We start from the raw sequence: 17,361 nt of genomic DNA on the forward strand, positions 1-17,361 counted from the left end.
AATCTTCTCATCCCCTGGCACCTAAACTGGGGTTCTCTTGTGTTGCCAGCTGGAAGCATATAGCTCTTCACATCTTGTCACAGGAGATGCTGTAATGGACTCATTTCATATAATCATGGGATATCCTGAGCTGGAAGGGACACACAGGGATCATCCAGCCCTATCCCTGCACAGACACCCCAACAATCCCACCCTGGGCATCCCTGGCAGCGCTGTCCAAAGCTCTGCTGGCCGTGCCCATTCTCTGGGAGCCCGGGCAGTGCCAGCACCCTCTGGGGAGCCAGAGCCTTCCCTGATCTCCTGCCTCGACCTCCCTGACACAGCTCCGGCCGTTCCTCGGGTACTCGCTGTTTTTCCTCCCTGCTGGACATTCCCTGTGCCCATTTTGTACCCACCTGCTGGGGAGGGGACACAATTCAAAGTGCTGGGTGGTAACACGGAATGCAGGGCTTTGAGGGTGCTATTCCCTCTTCCCTATCCCTATCCCTATTCCCTCTTTCCCTTTCCCCTTTCCCTATCCCTATACCTATTCCCTCTTTCCATCCCTTTCCCTATCCCTATCCTTATCCCTATTCCCCCTTCCCCTTTCCCCTTTCCCTTTCCCTTTCCATCCCTTTCCCTTTCCCCTTATCTCTATTCCCCCTTTCCCTTTCCCTTTCCTTATTCCCTCTTTCCCTATCCCTATTCCCTATTTCCCGTTCCCGTTCCGCTCACGCCGCAGGTGTCCAGGCCGCCCCCGTTCCCAGGGCAGCACTCCCGGCCGCTCCGGCCCCGCCGGGGTCCTCCCCGCCGCCCGGGGGCGCTGCAGCCGCGGCCGCGCCGCTCCGGCCGCTTTCCGGTTCCGGCGTTGCCGGTCCCGGTTCCGGCCGCCCGAGGATGGAGGCGCGCGTGGCGCAGTCCGCGGCGAGGCTGGCGCGTCAGGTGCGGGGCCGGGCCGGGCGGGACGGGACGGGACAGGACAGGACAGCCGGGCACGGCACCGCACGGACCGGGACAGCCCCGACCGGCACAGCTGTGGGGCTCCACGGGCGCAGGGGGCGGGCGAGCCCCAGGAGCGCTCCCCGGTACCGATGCCCGCGCAGTGCCGGCAGCCCCGGGCGGGTGGCTGGGCCCCGCGGGAGCGGGAGCTCTGTCTGGGAAGGGAAGGCGGAGAGCGGGCAGGGCTGAAGCGCTTCCTGGGCTGCTCCCGTCGGTGCCGGACTGAGGGCAGGGCTCCATTGCTGCCCCGTCTCACACCCAGGGCGGGATCGCGGCCGCGTTCCGAAAACGCTTCCCGACCGTCAGCGGAACGGGGTGCCACCGCCCCCGTGCCATGTGGGGCGTGCTCTGGCCGGGCAGGGATCCCCGGCGGATCCGGGAGCGCTGGGCAGCCGGGGAGGGATGCGCCTCCTGTGTGCTGGCACGCTGGTGAACAGCTTTACTGCAGCCACAAGGTGCTCAGGTTGGGAAGAGGTGGTGACAACCCTCTGCCTTTTCAGTGACGATAATAATAGAAAATAGAACTGCCAGGTCTGGCCTGGTCCATGACCGGTACTGACAGTGAGTGCAGAGGCAGCTTCAGAAAGGCTTTGACCCCTCCAGGGTCACTTCTCATGCCTTGCCCATTGCTCAGGAGCATCCAGCTGAGAGCTCCTGGACTTTGGCCTTTGGGATTTTGCCTGCCATACTTGTGTGCTCTTTAGCAACTTTTGAGCGTGTTTCCTGCTCACAACTTAAATATATGACAGGCAATGAGATCATAAATATGGCAGTTGAATCTCTGCACTCCTTCTTGCCTTTGATTTTCCCTTTCTCCTTTGTTGCTGCTAGGAGATGAAGGACATCTCAGGTGTTCTGGCGAGGTGGCTCTCCCTTTGCTGTCACTGCTGTTTGGTCAGTAGTCCCAAAGCAGATTCCAGGCACTGGAAGCAGAGCAGGAGTGTTCAGCTCCAACTCCAGGAGGCCGTGCAGAATTACTGAGCCTCACTCTGCCTGTCACTCCCAGCCACATGCTCCCTGTTTCCAGCTGCAGCATGCCCTGGAGCCTGTGGGGAGCCAGCCTGCAGGAAAATAACCCAACAAAGAGCAAGCAGTGTGTGCTCAGCCGGCTCAGCAGGGCTTGGCAGAGTAGGAGTAGAGATAAAACTGAGCAGGAGGCAAGGAGAGGAAGGAAGAGTGGTGTTCTGCTCCCTTTGGCTTTCTAAGGCCATTTTCTCCCCTTTATGATTTTTTTCTTTTGATGGAGAAAAGGGCTGTCATATTAAAGCCCAGAGACAGAAGCCTGTGCAAGTTTCCTGTTACCCAGCTGCTCAGTTAGGGTTCTTGGAAGACAGTCTTATGTGCTAAGGGAAAATGTAAGGATGATTTTGGTCCTCTGAAAAAGCTGTAGTTTTTTTGTATTCACAGGTGAGGGGAAGATTTCAGGTACTGAGCTGAGCAAAGAGCCCTTGGAGATGTCAGCATGGCCTCATGTAATTCCCACAGCTCCTCATGAGGTGGTCATCAGGTATGACCCTTTACTGACAAGTTGTGCAAGACAGTGCAGGTAGAATAAACCAGGAAGGGACACCTCCTGACCTGAACAGCAGTTTTTCCCTTCCTTTTCTCAGTCACCCATCTTTTAGATCAGAGATGTGTTGGCATTGTCTCCCTTCCTCACTTGGATGGTACCATGAGAGGAGTTGTTACAAGGCTTAGCTGTAGTTTTGTAGAGTGGTTTGTTTTTTAGGAAGAATGCAGCATTCATAATGTCCTTTCAATAACATGTAGCATTCACGGATCTTTGCTAGAGAATTAACTCTGTCACAGGGTGCTGTGTTAAGAGGCATTTCTGATGTAAACATCTGAAGACCTTTTTTACAGGCAAGATCAGCAACATGGTTATGGGTGTAGGGGTCACAGACTCATGGCATACCTCAAGTAGGAAGAGATCCATGGATCACCAAGTCCACCTCCCCACTCCTCACAGGACTACCTAAAACTAAACCATATTGTTAAGAGCATATTCCAGATGCTCCTTGAAACCTGACAGGTTTGGTGCCACAACCACTTCCCAGGAGAGCTGTTTCAGTGCAGCAGCACTCTCCCAGTGAAGAACCTTTCTGAACCAGTCTGACACAGCTTAATTTCATTTTCCTGTCTCCTGTTGCTGCTCACCAGAGAGAGGAGAGTGGTGAGTGGTGTTCCCAGAGCAGGGGTGTCCCCATTGCCAGTCTGGAGATGGAAGCTCTGCTCAGCTGTGTGGCTGTCCCAGCCCAGCTGCTGAGATCTCAGCCCCATCAGTTCTGGAACCCAGTGTAAGCATTGCTGAGTTCAGGCTTTTCTGCTGGGTCCTTTTGAATGAAAACTTCATTTCATCATCTGTTTAAGCTGTTGATGAGCACAATAAAAGGGAGACTGAAATGGCAGCAGCAGCACTGGGGTAGGCAGCTGGGCCACCATGGTGAACCCTTTTGCTCTGAAATAGGGCCATCCTAAATGCCTCCAGGTGCCAGTGCTGGGAATTTGCTGGTTTGATGCAGACATGGGAAATAAGTAGATGAGACTTGCTGAACTGTGGCAGTATTTTAGAGTTTTTTATCTCCTGCCAAATCCAAGTGATTACAGTCACCCTGTGAAAGAGCTCTTTGGGCCAGATGTCTGCCCAGGGGTAGGTGATTTGGGCACTGTGGTTCTGGCTTCTGACCCTGCACATGGATAAATCTCTTTCCTTGTCCTCACCTGTAGTGTAACAGTGTGGAAAGAAGCTCCAGTTGGTTACTGGTCATGTCACCTCCTGTGAGTCTTCCCTTGGGTGGCCAGAGGTGTTTGTGATTATGTAGGAAAATCCAGCTCATATTCCTCTTTGGTAAAGCTTGTCAGTGGTACTGAAATAACCCAGTTATAACTTGGAGGGAATCTTTTAATGCAGGAAGAATACTTGGGAGCTGCTTGTTGTCTTAGACCTACAGAGATTTTAGTTTCAAAAGCAAAACGGGATTTTCTGGTTCTGGAGAATGTTTGCCTTTGATGCAGAACTCTCCTTGGGGTCTTGGAGGCCTGTCCTGAAGCTGGTGACTTCACTAGAGGGAAGATAATACTGTGTGGACACAGAATTTACAGATTGTGGGATATTAGGGGCTGAAGATAACTTTGCACTTATGTTTAAAGCACATTCTAGGCTTGGGGGATGAGTTATGTATGTCATTGCTCTGATGTTTATAGCAATAATGGCACTGAAACTTACAGTGGCACAGCTGTGAAAACACAGAGAAGTCTCCTGTGCTGTTTTTTAACTTGAAGTATAGAAGATTTTACAAATGGGTCTATAAATTATGTGAAATGCTACCACATCAGGCCAGGAAGAAAAGTTGAAAATAAACATATCTATTTGCTGATGTTTATATGGGGGAAGATTTGTGTTTGTATGTAAATGAGAGAAAAACTGAAAAACTGATTTTTGGAACACCTGCCTTGGGTTTTGAAAAGAAAAGCTGAAATGGAACTATTTGAAGTGAGTTGCTTATAAGGTAAAGCTGTGCTGTTCAGTGATTTTAATTGTGTAAATGCCAAACTAGAGGATTTGTTATAGGTTTGGGTTTTTTTCTTTAAAGCCCTGTTTCTTCACATCCAAACTGCAGGAAGCAGCATTGTGTTCTCCTCTGTAGCAGAGGAGACCTTGAGGTTGTAACAGAAGTGTGCCATAAACTGAAGCACAACTGAAGAATGACCTCAAAAGTACTGATTTTCAGCTTGGCCCACAAATAGGCCAATCTTGAGATTGTTTTGCCTCAGCCTAGGTTTTTGAGCATGTGCAGTTAGTTACAGCAGCATTCCTGGGAGCTGTTGTTCAGGTGGACATACAAGACCAAGAGATGGCCCAATTTTTTTCCTAATTAAATAGTCTGATTGTTTGAAGAGCAGCAAAGTAAATGAGCCCTTTTTGATAAGGTTTGGTGGCCTACAATAACAGCCTGCGCTGTGTCCTGCTGTGGAAGTGCTGGCAGAGGAGAGCCTGGCTGAGGGAGCCAAGGGGGTGCCAAGCCAGGGTGAGCAGTGCTCACTGCCTCCCTCCATAGCAGCAGCAAGGCCCTCAAACCTTCAGTGGCCTCCAGGATTCTTTGTCAGAGCCAGCTTTGTGGCTCAGAGCACAAAGCCTGTTACGGGGAGGACAAGAGGTGGGCAACAGAGATGAAACTTCAGCTGTTTGGTTTCTTTAGGGTGTGGGGTGAGGAAGATTCCTGCTCCTTGCAGCAGCTCTGAACCTTTTTGCTGCTGACAAATTGGTCTGAGTTGGGGCTGTGAAGTCTGGTGGACACAGGGAAGTGTGTTTGGAACATAGAGGCCCTCCTGAAGTTCCCAAGTGCTCCTGAATGCCTTGTGTCAGTTTTAAGGGAGAAGACATACATTTCCTTCCTGGACAGGGCAGGAATGGTTGTGTGGCCAGGTGGAAGTGAGTGCAGCCTGCAGAAATGCCCCTGTGGAGCAGCACACTACTTCTGGCATTCCTGTCTCTAGGTGGGGTTTGAGCTTGTGTTTTTTCCTCCTCTGAAGCTGTGCCCTGTGAGATGGTGAAACAGGCTAAAGGGAGTTTTGAGTCAAATAATTTGATATCTTTGTTAAAGGTGGAGAAAGTGCTTATTTGGGGACCATCTCATTAGCATGTCCTGTTGTCTTTCTTGTACTTCTGTCTTGATATTAGTGAGACTATTTTCTTAATGAAAGAGTATTTCAGAATCCTTGTTTTTCACACAACTAGAAACAATCTTGAAATATTGTTTGGAATTATTCAGCTTACATGTCATTGCTGTTGCCTTTAGAAGGCAAACTAGCACTGTGCCTGAGATCTTGCAGCTCCTCACCTCTTATCCCCTCTCCAGGAATTACTGTGTGACAACTCAATTTTCTTTTCAGGAAAACGAGATCAAGCTGCTAAGTGCAGAAATTGAGCGTCTGAAGAACTTTGGGTGCTTGGGAGTCTCTCCAAGTTTGGAAGGATTGCGAGACGAAAACGCAAAACTCAAGTACCGGCTAAACTTCCTTAAGAAGGTAAGAAAATTAAAAATCATTGCTGGACCTTGTGGGTGTTTTGTTGTCTTTAGGACAAGCTAAATAAATGGTGTGAGTTTGTTACAGCTCTGATGTGTGACAGCTCTGCATTCTGACACCTTAATTGGTGGCACATCAGATATTTCTTGGTTCTTTAAACAGGAATCTGTTTTATGGAAGATGTCAATAGGTCAGTAAGCCCACATGGTCATGTCTGGGGCAGTTTTTGACCAGGTGGCCCAGCTGAGGTCTGTCCCAGGCTCACCAGCACAGGTGTGAGAAGTAATGCAGCCCTGCAGTCAGGGGAAGGTTTGTGCTGGGAGGTTCAGCAGGAGAATAATGTGATTTTTATGTTGTATACATTGCTCCTGTGCCTGGAGGTGTCAGCCAAATCTGTCAGCTGTGCTTTGCCAAGGAGAAAAGTGGGATGTAACAGCTCCTCAGATGTTGGGAATTTAGCCTTCTGGATTTTGGTGGTTTTCTTTTTCAGAGCCTTCAAGAGGAAAGAAGTAAATCAACCAAAAGCATGATTAATATCAACAGCTGTCTCCAGGAGATCTTTGGAGCTGCCATTCAGGCTGCCTACCCAGACTTAGAAAACCCTCCTCTGGTGGTGACACCAAGTCAGCAGCCCAAATTTGGGGACTACCAGTGTAACAGTGCCATGGGCATCTCACAGGTAAATGATTCAAACAATGTCAACAAAGAAGCAAAAATGGGGATGTTGTCTGTTGGAAGCTAAGGGATAGACAGGACAGTGAGAGTTGCAATATGGGACTTGTTCTGGGCTGAGAATTGAGTGAGTATTGAATGGCATTTTAAGGGAAGCATTGGCCTTTACAGAGCTGGCCTTCAAACCTGTGTTCAGGTGCCTGGTATGAGGGAGTTAATGTGTGTGGCACAGAAAATCTGCTTGGTTCATGGGATCTAAATCAAATCAGGATTTAAGTGCTGCATTGATTTACTAATGATGTGCAATTAACTACCAATTAGTGAGTTGTATGTTTGGAAGTGAAAACAGCAAAACAATAAATCATGATTCTAGAGAATTGCAGAATCTTGAGAAACACCTGCATGTCTCTAACTGCTCTTCTCTAGTGCCAGGAAATATCTCCACATGTTTGTGTGCACATACCCCCTTCTCACAGGGCAGGTGACAAAGGGGCATCTCCAGCTTCCCCTCTTGGCTCACACCTCCCATTGCTGTGGTTTCCTCCTGCCCACAGACACAGATGGCAGAGCAAAGGGGCCCAGGTGCTGCCCTGTGCTCTGTTGAGTCTGTGTCTAACATCCCAAACTGCCCTCCCTGAGCTCCAGCCAGAAGGCACTGGGCATTGTCAGGCCTGGGTGTGCTCAGGAAGTGCCTTCTCAGAGCTCAGCCAGGTGTGGATTGCTGCTCAGGCACTAACCCCTTATACTCCTCTGGCTCAGTCCTTTGTTTAGCATCTCTTGTTAATTCCCTGGGTACAGGGAGTTTGACCAAAGAGAACCTAAATAGAACCAGAGACACTTCAGCAGTTGCTCAGCCTGCTCAGTGGGCTGGGACTGTGCTGAAGTAAATCCAGGAGGTGTGGGAGAAAGAAGGCAGTGTGTTCTAGCTTAGGTGCTGAAACACCCAAACTTTCAGTGCATTGATGCCTTTGGGTGACTAAGTAGACACTTTGTAATTACAGATCTTTTATTTGGCAATCTAAACAGAAACAACTCCTCTTTTTACACCTCCTGTTGTCAACTCACCTTTATTAACCCATTAGACTGGCAGTTTTGACACTGAACTTGCCCTGCCACTCGTGGAACTCTGCTGGCCCAGGTTGTCCCCCCTGTACAGTGAGCATGGCTGGGGCGGCAGGGGCACCATACGTGCCAGGCAGCAGGCTCTGAGCTGCAGTGCCAGGCAGAACTGCCCTCCCAGATCCCGTGTCCCCCCTCAGTCTCATTAGCATGTTGTCACTGTGTGCCACCCTGGGTGACTGCACTGCCACTTCCTGACCGCCGCGTTACCCCAATTAACTCGCGGTCGGGATTCTCGAGCAGCCCAGGCTTCCCAGCACGACGTGGCTGACATAACTGGGTGTCTGAACAGTCCCCCCCCAGCCAGGGTTTGAGGTCCAGGCTGTCAGCTGTGCTGGTGAATAAGGGTTCCTAGTGTGGCCTTGGCTGAGGAGTTTGTTCCTGGGCGGGCAGGCAGTGTGCTGGGCTGGAGCTGTGCTCACACAGGCAGTGTGTCAGCATGGCAGAGCCAGGGGCTGGGAGCAGCACGCTGGGGACTTTGTGTCAGCCTGTTTTAGGGGCTTGGCTGTGGTGCAGGTCTTCACAGGGTGTCCCCTGGGCAGAGCTGGAACACGGGTCAGGGTCACTGGGACTGCCAGCAGAGCGGGAAGTGCCCTGACTGGGGCAGCACTGGTACGTGCCAGGCAGCAGCCTCTCTCTGCAGGCTGCTGATGTGGAAAGGACCCTCACAAATGCCTATTGTCTTCCTGGGAGCTCATTAGCATATTAATGCTTGGGGTTTCAGCCAGGAGCTCCAACAGGAGTGTGGTAACCATTTCTGGAATGGTTGACATAAGGTGCCTGTAATCTAGTGTAACATGCCCATAATCTGGGTTTGTATTTATTTTTCCTGTAGTTTACACTTTGAGTAACACTAAAGCCACTGAGGTTTGCTTTTCTTGCCCTTTTTAAGCCTTTACCATCTTGTAAGAATCCTGTGTATGACAGGTTAAATAGAAAACTGAAACTTTAGTAGAAATACATTTTAGAGCAGACTGTAAATTAGCAAATACAAGGAGTGAGTGTAAATTCTGAGTTGACAAAGAGGTACATCATCTTTGTGGCCTCAGTGGAGTTGTTTTCAAACACATCACAGTAATACTGGAAAATCATGTGCTCAGAAACAAATACTTGTGGTCATTTTATACAAGTGTGAATGTAGTGTTTGGCATGGGATGGGTTGAGTTAGCTTACAGAATCCTCCTAAAGGGTGTTTTTGTAAGATTTGCAAAAAGCTATGTGAGAAGGTGCTTTGGGAATGGACAGGGAAGTTGTGTAGTTGGACTAGATGATCTTCAAAGGTCTGTTCCAACTCAGACCACTCTGATACTATCATTGTATGTAAGCCTGTGTGCTGTTCTTTGAGTTCCTCAGAGTGGGCTGCTCATGTCTCCAAGGGAAAAGGAGAGCTACTTTAAAAGCAGTTTTTCTGATACTCTTTGAAGAAAATTGGGTAGTGCTGGGATTATCTTTGTTTGCTTGGGTTGTTGGATTTTATTTATTTATTCACTTATTAATCTATTCACTTATTTATTTATTTATTAAGCTTGAGACTAAGACAGGACTGAAGGCAGTTTGCTTTGGTTGTGTTTAATCATAAATAAACAGATCTGCTCTGAAACCACACTCAGCATCTGCTGGAGGCACAGTTCAGAACTTCAAATGTGAATGCTGGCAGAGCTGAGGACACCCATGAGACTGATCAACAGGATTGTGAAGCATTGAAGGACTGTGCCAGCTATGTTGATTTTTAAAGGGTTTGTTCCTTTTACTAGCTTAGAAAAATACAAATTTACCAAACCACTTAGCAGGTTTTGTAAAATAGCCTGGGAGATTTTCTTCTGACATAGGGGCTGCTCTGAGCAGGAAGAGGTGAACATGTTGGGTCCAGTCAGGCTTGTGCTGTGGAGAACTGATCCAGTCTGTAAAATTGGCTAGAGATGTTTCTCTTTGTGTGTATCTCTGGAGCTGAAGTGCTTCAGTATCTGTGCTCTCTGTTTTGCTCTCTAGAATGTTTCAGAGGACTGAATTTTCCTTGATCTTTGCTGTGTTCCAGATACTGCTCAAAACCAGGGAACAGAAGGTCAGCCCACGAGAAATTGCAGAGAGAATAGTAAAAAACATTCCTGCCAATGAATGCATTGAGAAGGTCGAAATTGCTGGTCCTGGTAAGATAGTTTCATTTTACACACTTTGTATATCTTAGAGCAAAAAGGGCAGTTATATTGTGAAAAGGAAGCTGAGTTGAGTTCTACTGTTTTGTGCTTTAAAACTGCAGTTTCACAGTGGATTAGCTTCTTCTATCTTGGTGAGCTTTGTAGCACTCAGACTTGTGCAGCAGGAGAGAATCTACTTCTGTATTAGAATTGGTAGGTATGATCATGAGCCCTTTAATAAGCAGTTTTTCCACTCATCCTTAAGGGAGCAGCTTTTCCTCTTTCAATATTGGTGATGGGAATCAAGCCACAGTCAGGAAATCACAGCAAAAATGGACAGCCCTTTTTGCTGTTGCTTGCAGGGTGAGGAGATCTTGTCCTCTCAGAACTGAGAAGCTGGAGTCTCTTGGAGGTTATTAATTGCTGCATTTATTTTGTTCCTGTGACCCAGGGAAAAATACAAGGACTCATATTCCTTAGGGCTTCAGCATAAACACAAAAATCCCATGGCACAGCCTTTTAGGGCTAGAGCTTGTTCATTGGCTCTGTGAAGCAGGAGAAGTAAGACAGTGTCATACCCTGAACATAAATTATCCCAGATAAAATTATATGTTTTAGGATATTAATTTTTAATAAAAGATAAAGCAGGATTGGGTTTTGCATTCTGGAAACCAAATTACTTATTTTCTCACAAAAAATGTTTCTATAAATTCATTATTGAGTGACAGTGTACAAAAAGGAGTTATGTCAATGGTGTAGCTTGCAGCATCTGACTCCTGCAGTAAAGGCTGTAGTGATGTGAACAGACTCTTCTAATCTGGGAACAGAAATTGTCTTCAAGTGACAGCTTTGTTGTCCTGTGACTGAAAAATGTTTTGTCAAGCTGACTTCATGTGCTCTTGTGCTTGATGCATGAAAACAGAAATCCAGGGGGGAAGGAAACAAAAAACAATCTGAGGCACTTCTGCAGCCCCAGCACTCACTGCTGGCTTTTTTCCTGCAAAGGTTTTATCAATGTCCACTTGAGAAAGGATTTTGTGTCGAAGCAGCTGAGCAGTTTATTGATCAATGGAGTTCAACCACCAGCTATTGGCAAAAGGAAAAAGGTACAGCAGTAAGCACACAGCCATCTTGCTACAGGGGAGATGTTCTGAACTGCAGTATCTTTGAAACTGCCCCCTGAAGGGATGTGCTGAGCAGATGTCCATGTCAGCAGGGTGTTAGAGCAGAGTATGTGGGATGTGGCAGAGGAACAGGGGCCATGGGGTAGATCACTTGCACTTGCTGTGGTCTCTGGTGGCTGAGGGCCAGGGCTCCCTGGGGATGGGGGTTGTGCCCAGGTCACTCTGGGAGTGATCCCTGACCCTCAGCTGGGCTGCATAACGCTCGCTCTGATGTTCCTGCTGAGGGTCAGCGGGGGTGATTCTCCTTCCCACTGCTGCCCCTAACAAAACCCAGATCAAACACATGAAGGTGTGGGAATGGCCTTTTATTCCTGTGTTCCTTTGGTTCTGTGCCCAAGGTGGTGGTGGATTTTTCGTCCCCCAACATTGCAAAGGAGATGCATGTTGGCCACCTGCGCTCCACCATCATCGGGGAGAGCATGTGCCGCCTCTTCGAGTTCGTGGGTTATGATGTTCTCAGGTGAGGCTCTGGCTGGTGTGGTGGGCTTGCTGGGCTGTTTGTGCAGCCCCTGGCTCTCTGTTCTGCTTTGTATTGGTCTTAGTTTATAGCAAATAACCCTTTATGGGTAGTAGATACTAAGTGGAGCAAGTGTAGCAGGGTTAGGAATCAGGGTGGACAGCAGCTTCAGTGCAGTGGAACTGGGGTTCTTGCCTGGGCTGGGTTTCTGGTATTATGTATGTTTCTTTTAGAATATATATTTTTAAAATGTGTGTCTTTTAAAGCCTATGTTTAAGAGATTATTATTATTGTCCTCTTCAATTGCTCCAAGGTTGAACCATTTAGGAGATTGGGGCACCCAGTTTGGAATGCTCATTGCTCACCTCCAGGACAAATTTCCAGATTACTTAAGTGTTTCTCCTCCCATTGGGGATCTCCAAGCTTTTTACAAGGTATGTGTAGCAAAGCAGATTGAGAAGTTTTACAAATTGCAGCATAGTTTTGGAGAAATGAAAGAATTAAGTCACTGTTAATAGATTATTGTGATAACCAGCCATGGGATGATGAATTGTGGCATCTGGTATTGAACTGTCTGTGTGGGCATGATCAAAGGCCTTTATAAGCACACAGCCTTTCTGTCTTGAGATGAGCATACTTGGAGAGCCTGTTCTGTGTGGTGGTTTGTTTCAGGGGAGAAAGCAGTGCTTTTCCATGTGTTTCCCTGCAGGAATCCAAGCAGAGGTTTGACACAGAGGAGGAGTTTAAGAAGCGAGCTTACCAATGTGTGGTGCTGCTGCAGAGCAAAAACCCTGACTTCATTAAAGCCTGGAATCTCATCTGTGATGTGTCACGCAGAGGTGACTTCACACATCTGGAATCATGTCTCAGCTCTACAACAGTGTGGCTTTCCTCACTTTATGTCTGAGCACACCCTTCTGTTTTCCCTTGAAAATCACTGCCACACTGCTAAGAGCAGCTGAAAGCAAAAGCCAGTACAACCAAAGTACTGGGCTGTCTTAAGTGGAGACTTTCAGCTAAATCTTTTGTCTCCTGAGTCCTAGTCTGATGCCTTGACCAAGGGGTGGATAATGCTTTTTCAGCCTTGCTGTACCCACTGCTAAATATGCCACTGGTTCCCACTATGTGCCTTTAATGTTAATTATTATGTTCTGTTTCCCTCAAGAATTCCAGAAAATCTACAACTGTTTGGACATCACAATCATAGAGAGAGGGGAATCCTTCTATCATGAGATGATGAAAGACATTGTGAAAGAATTTGAAGATAAAGGTGAGGCTTTTGGTCTTGGATCAGAAGTTCTGCAGCTGTGAGGATGAGCATGGTGACCTCAATCCTATTCAGCAGGGCTCAGGGCTGATGCTTTTCAAGTTGCATCTTCCCCACATTTGCTTTTTTTCTCAGCCACATTTCCTAAGAGGACATTTTATGGCTTTTCCTCATTCCAGAAGGCCTGAATCTTGCTGATATCAAAAGCAGTTTGTCTGTGATATTTGTAAGCAGTAGCACAGGGTACTACTGGAATTTATTGTATTCTGAGTAAACAGTCAAGGAGCAATATATGACAGACTTCCCAATCTTAGTGTTGTGACTGTGGGGACTTTGTCTGAGAAATCTCTGTGAAGTCAGTGGGATTTTGGGATCATGTTGACTTTGAAACTGGCAAGAAGCCAAATGCAGCATAAGAAGTCTCTGGTTTTATGTGTTCCTGTCTGGATTTTGCAGTTCTTGAGTCCCACCATCTGAAGTGTTCTGACTGTCTCACCTCAGAAAGACTCTGTGCAGAGTCCTCATCATACCTCTGCAGAGTTTCTGTTGCCTTTAATGTCATATTTTGTGATGGCTTTGTGGCTGTACAGGCAGATCTGGATGCAAGTGATGGGAGTTTTTGAATTAGGTCTTTCCTGGTAAGGCCACATTTGTGCAGATCTGCTTCCTTGTGCATAGTTCTGGAAGTGCTGTACAGAATAGGACTTGTGTTGACAAAGTGGTTCTCATTTTCATATTTTTGATTATGTGAGTGTGTGGCCTTTTCTTCCTGGTGGCAGCAGGGAGGGGAGGTGTTGCTGCTGGCCCAGAAGCTCCCTGCTGTGGTTCAGCACAGGATGTTTTCCATGCTTTGGCAGGGTTTGTCCAGGTTGATGATGGCCGGAAGGTCGTGTTCGTGCCGGGCTTCCCTGTCCCGCTGACAATCATGAAATCAGATGGAGGTTACACCTATGACACATCAGACCTGGCTGCTCTGAAGCACAGGCTGTGTGAAGAGAAGGGTGACATCCTCATCTATGTTGTTGATAGTGGCCAGGTGAGTTCAGCACCCTCTGCTGTAACTGTTGGGGCTGGTCAGCACAAAGTGTGTGAAATGATGGATGCAACAGTAACACAGGTAGAACACCTCAGGGTCTTCAGTGTGATTGGCATATTGACTCCTTATCTGAGCAGTCATGGGAATCTGCCAGTTGCTGCTTTTGTAGAGCTGGAAAACTCTTGGAAAGGTTGAAGAATTCAAAGCAGAATTTGTCTGTGGAGTTGAAACGCTTTTAAGTCTTATTGTGAGAGCATCATTGTGAATAGGATAAAGCTATGAAGAAGCTGCACCTGGAGGAGTGGATTGAGAACCAGTTGTTGCTGTTTTATTTCCTTGCAGTCTGTGCATCTCCAAACAGTGTTTGCAGCTGGACAGATGATTGGCTGGTATGATCCCAAAGTCACCAGAGTGGCCCATGCTGCCTTTGGAGTGGTGCTGGGAGAAGACAAGTAAGTGTCTGGGTGTACTTTTTCCTCTGTCTGTACCTTGGAGAGAAAGTTTGAGTGAATGCAGGAGATTTGCTCTCATTCATTGACAAGTATGTATGTGGCACACCAAAAAAATCCCAAAAGAAAGCACTGGTTCCTGTGCTGTTACCCATAACTGTGTCATGGTGTTGTGTGTCATTGTCCTTGATCCTCAGTCACTGCTGCTGTGGTCACATTCCCTCTCGAGCCTGGCTCCTGCTGCCTGGCACTTGGATTGGCTGGTGGAAGCTCATGTGGCACTGGGAGATGGCAGTGGTAAAGGCCATGATTTTCATTACTTTCTACCTCCATGGTAGATGAAACAAAAATTGGGAAAACTCTGGTACTGGTATTGTGTGCTGCCCAATGCCTGGAACTGGACAGTTCTCACTGTTGAGTCCTTCTGGCCATTCCTGCTGACCATGCTGTGGGTGCTCTCTCAGTTTTGGAGCTGTCCATGTGATAGCAATTCCTTCAATACAAAAGGATTTGCCATGTGCTTTTTTCCTAAGCTTGCTGGGCAGTAGGCAGAGGGTGGAAGTGTTTTGCCTGTTCTGCAGGTGGTCATTTTGGCTGTGTGTTTTCAGGAAGAAGTTCAAAACTCGTTCAGGGGACACGGTGCGTCTCATAGACCTGCTGGAGGAAGGACTGAAACGAGCCATGGACAAGCTGAAAGACAAGGAACGGGACAAGGTGGTTGTGACAGATTGCTTGTCTTTCCTGAGAACTTCCCAGATGAGTTCACAGACTTATGGTCTCTGCATTGCTTAATGAGATTCCTGTCTGTCTTGCTGCCTGCAGAGAACTGGATAGTGTGGGACATGGAATGTAACAGAAAGACTAAACTCTGTCCAAGCACAGTGTGAGGCAGTGAAATTGGGAAGGGTAGTGTAGGGGGAAGGGAAAAGTCCCTTTTTAAACAGGAACACCAGGAAGCAAGGAATAAAAAAACCCTTGAGAATCTCTAAAGGGCTCATAGGAATCAGGCACTAAGTGCTTTGCCCTGCTGGCACTGTTCCATCAGAGAGGGGTTGGTAAGTGGCTTGACCAAAATGCTCCGTAAGAGTAGGAGGACCAACATTTTTTCCATGTACATGTAAGAAGCAGGAGCAGAGCACATCACACCTGGCTGGGGGCACAGAGGTCCTGTGGGCTGTCAGAAGAGGGAGTCAGCCCTAACCTGGGCAGGGCTGTGGTGCCAGTGGATTGCAGGAGAAGTGAGGAGTGGGTGTGGGGTTTTCTGGTGTAGAAAACCCCACACCTTCTCTACTTCTTTCCTGAAGTAGAGAAGTGTGTGTGAACTGAGCACCAGGTGGATAAATGCCCTCAGCAGCCTGGGCTCTCCTCCTGAGCCCTGCTGACAGGCCAGGGCTGTGCACTGTGCTTCATTCTTCCTCTTGACTCTTGCCTGTTTGCAAATTGCACCAGGTCCTGACGCCAGAAGAGCTGAAAGCTGCCCAGACATCAGTGGCTTTTGGATGCATTAAATATGCAGATCTGTCCCACAACAGGCTCAATGATTACGTGTTCTCCTTTGACAAGATGCTGGATGACCGAGGGAACACGGCTGCCTATCTGCTCTATGCCTTCACACGCATCAGGTGAGATGCAGGAGTTGGTACTCTCTGCAGCTGTGTCACACAGGGACACATGGGCAAAGAGGTGACAGTCACATCAGTGCTCTTGGGGGTGTTTGTAAGAGAAGCCAGCTACACTGGTATGCACCACGGACAAGATTTTATTTGTCATTGCACACGATGTGTCCAGTGCCACCCGGAATGGCTCCTCTGTGTGACACACAGCCCAGGGGGGAACTGTGGGAGTTCCTGGGAAGCAGAGGATTTAGGTGGTTGGAAAAGGATGCATCTGTGTTCCAGCAGCTGCTCAGCTCACATACTGCCACACCCCAGTTTTTCTGACACCCTGAGCCCTGGTTTGCTTGGCAGTATCAGCTGTCCTTGCTGATGCAGGTCCCTAGAGCCCATCCCTCCCTGTTCCTCTGCAGTGCCCTCCTGGATCGAGGGCTGACTGTCCTCTTTGTGCCCTAGTCACCCAGGACTGGGCAAGGGAGGCCATCAGCCCTGAGGCCAGACAGGTGGGCAGGCTGGGCAGTGGGACCCTCACAAGCAGCCTCTGTTCTGGACCATTCCAGGGCCATTGCTCGCCTGGCCAACATCGATGAGCAGATGCTGCGGAAGGCAGCCAGGGAGGAGGTGCTTGTCCTTGACCATGAGAAGGAGTGGAAATTGGGCAAGTGCATCCTGAGGTTTCCTGAGATCCTGCAGAAGATCCTGGAGGACTTGTTATTGCACACACTCTGTGACTACCTGTATGAGCTGGCCACCACCTTTACTGAGTTCTATGACAGCTGCTACTGCGTGGAGAAGGACAGGCAGACTGGTGAGTGTTGGCCAGGGGGTGCTGTGTGTGCCTGTGTCACATCCTGTGGTTACATCCAGCTCCAGGGTGTTACCCTGTGTTGGAAAGGCTGTTGCACTTCTGTGTCCATGTGGGAGGATTGACAGAGACTGGCAGAGCCCATGTTATGACTGAGCAGGAAGGTTGAGCAGAGCTGGGAGCAGCCAGGCACCTGGGAACAGGGGGGGTGGTCAGTCTGCCTGGCTTGGGGAGAGCAGGAAGGGTTCCATGTGCCAGTGCAGGGCCTGGTTTTGGGAGCAGGGGCTTCCCCTGGGGAAGGTACTGTTGTTCTGAGCAGCTACTCCAGCTCCTCTGTCTGTGTTTTCCAGGCCAGATCGTGAAGGTGAACATGTGGAGGCTGCTGCTGTGCGAAGCCACTGCCACCGTCATGGCCAAAGGATTCGACATCCTGGGCATTAAGCCGGTGCAGAGGATGTAGCAGTTCCCTGTGGAATGACAATAAAGGGACTAAACAACTGCAGTTCTCTCTGTCTGTTGGAGTAGGGTTGTGGTAAGGGAAAAAAAAGCAGAGGTGGGAGGGAAAAGGAGAGAAAAGGTGTGTGGCTTCAGAGCTGCAGATACAGAGGCAGATAAGTG

At 48.4% G+C, this 17,361-nt stretch overlaps 1 protein-coding gene across 2 annotated transcripts; it reads left to right on the plus strand.

Moving 5' to 3' along the window:
• Nucleotides 1-860: 860 nt before the first annotated feature.
• Nucleotides 861-17,241, plus strand: RARS1 (arginyl-tRNA synthetase 1). 2 transcript variants are annotated; one of them, XM_066560244.1, is made up of 16 exons: nt 861-921; nt 2,386-2,485; nt 5,872-6,006; nt 6,497-6,685; nt 9,833-9,944; nt 10,938-11,038; nt 11,455-11,576; nt 11,887-12,007; nt 12,283-12,412; nt 12,739-12,843; nt 13,698-13,876; nt 14,219-14,328; nt 14,934-15,039; nt 15,775-15,947; nt 16,499-16,746; nt 17,094-17,241. In XM_066560244.1, the coding sequence occupies exons 4-16, from the start codon at nt 6,533-6,535 to the stop codon at nt 17,201-17,203; spliced, it is 1,770 nt and encodes a 589-aa protein (XP_066416341.1). In that variant the 5' UTR covers nt 861-921; nt 2,386-2,485; nt 5,872-6,006; nt 6,497-6,532; the 3' UTR covers nt 17,204-17,241. The 2 variants fall into 2 exon arrangements, with proteins under 2 accessions (XP_066416341.1, XP_066416340.1); XM_066560243.1 differs by lacking the exon at nt 2,386-2,485 and having other exon boundaries at nt 862-921.
• The last annotated feature ends 120 nt before the right edge of the window (nt 17,242-17,361 follow it).

This window comes from Molothrus aeneus, chromosome 15, assembly GCF_037042795.1.
Source record: "Molothrus aeneus isolate 106 chromosome 15, BPBGC_Maene_1.0, whole genome shotgun sequence".
Taxonomy (NCBI): Eukaryota; Metazoa; Chordata; class Aves; order Passeriformes; family Icteridae; genus Molothrus; species Molothrus aeneus.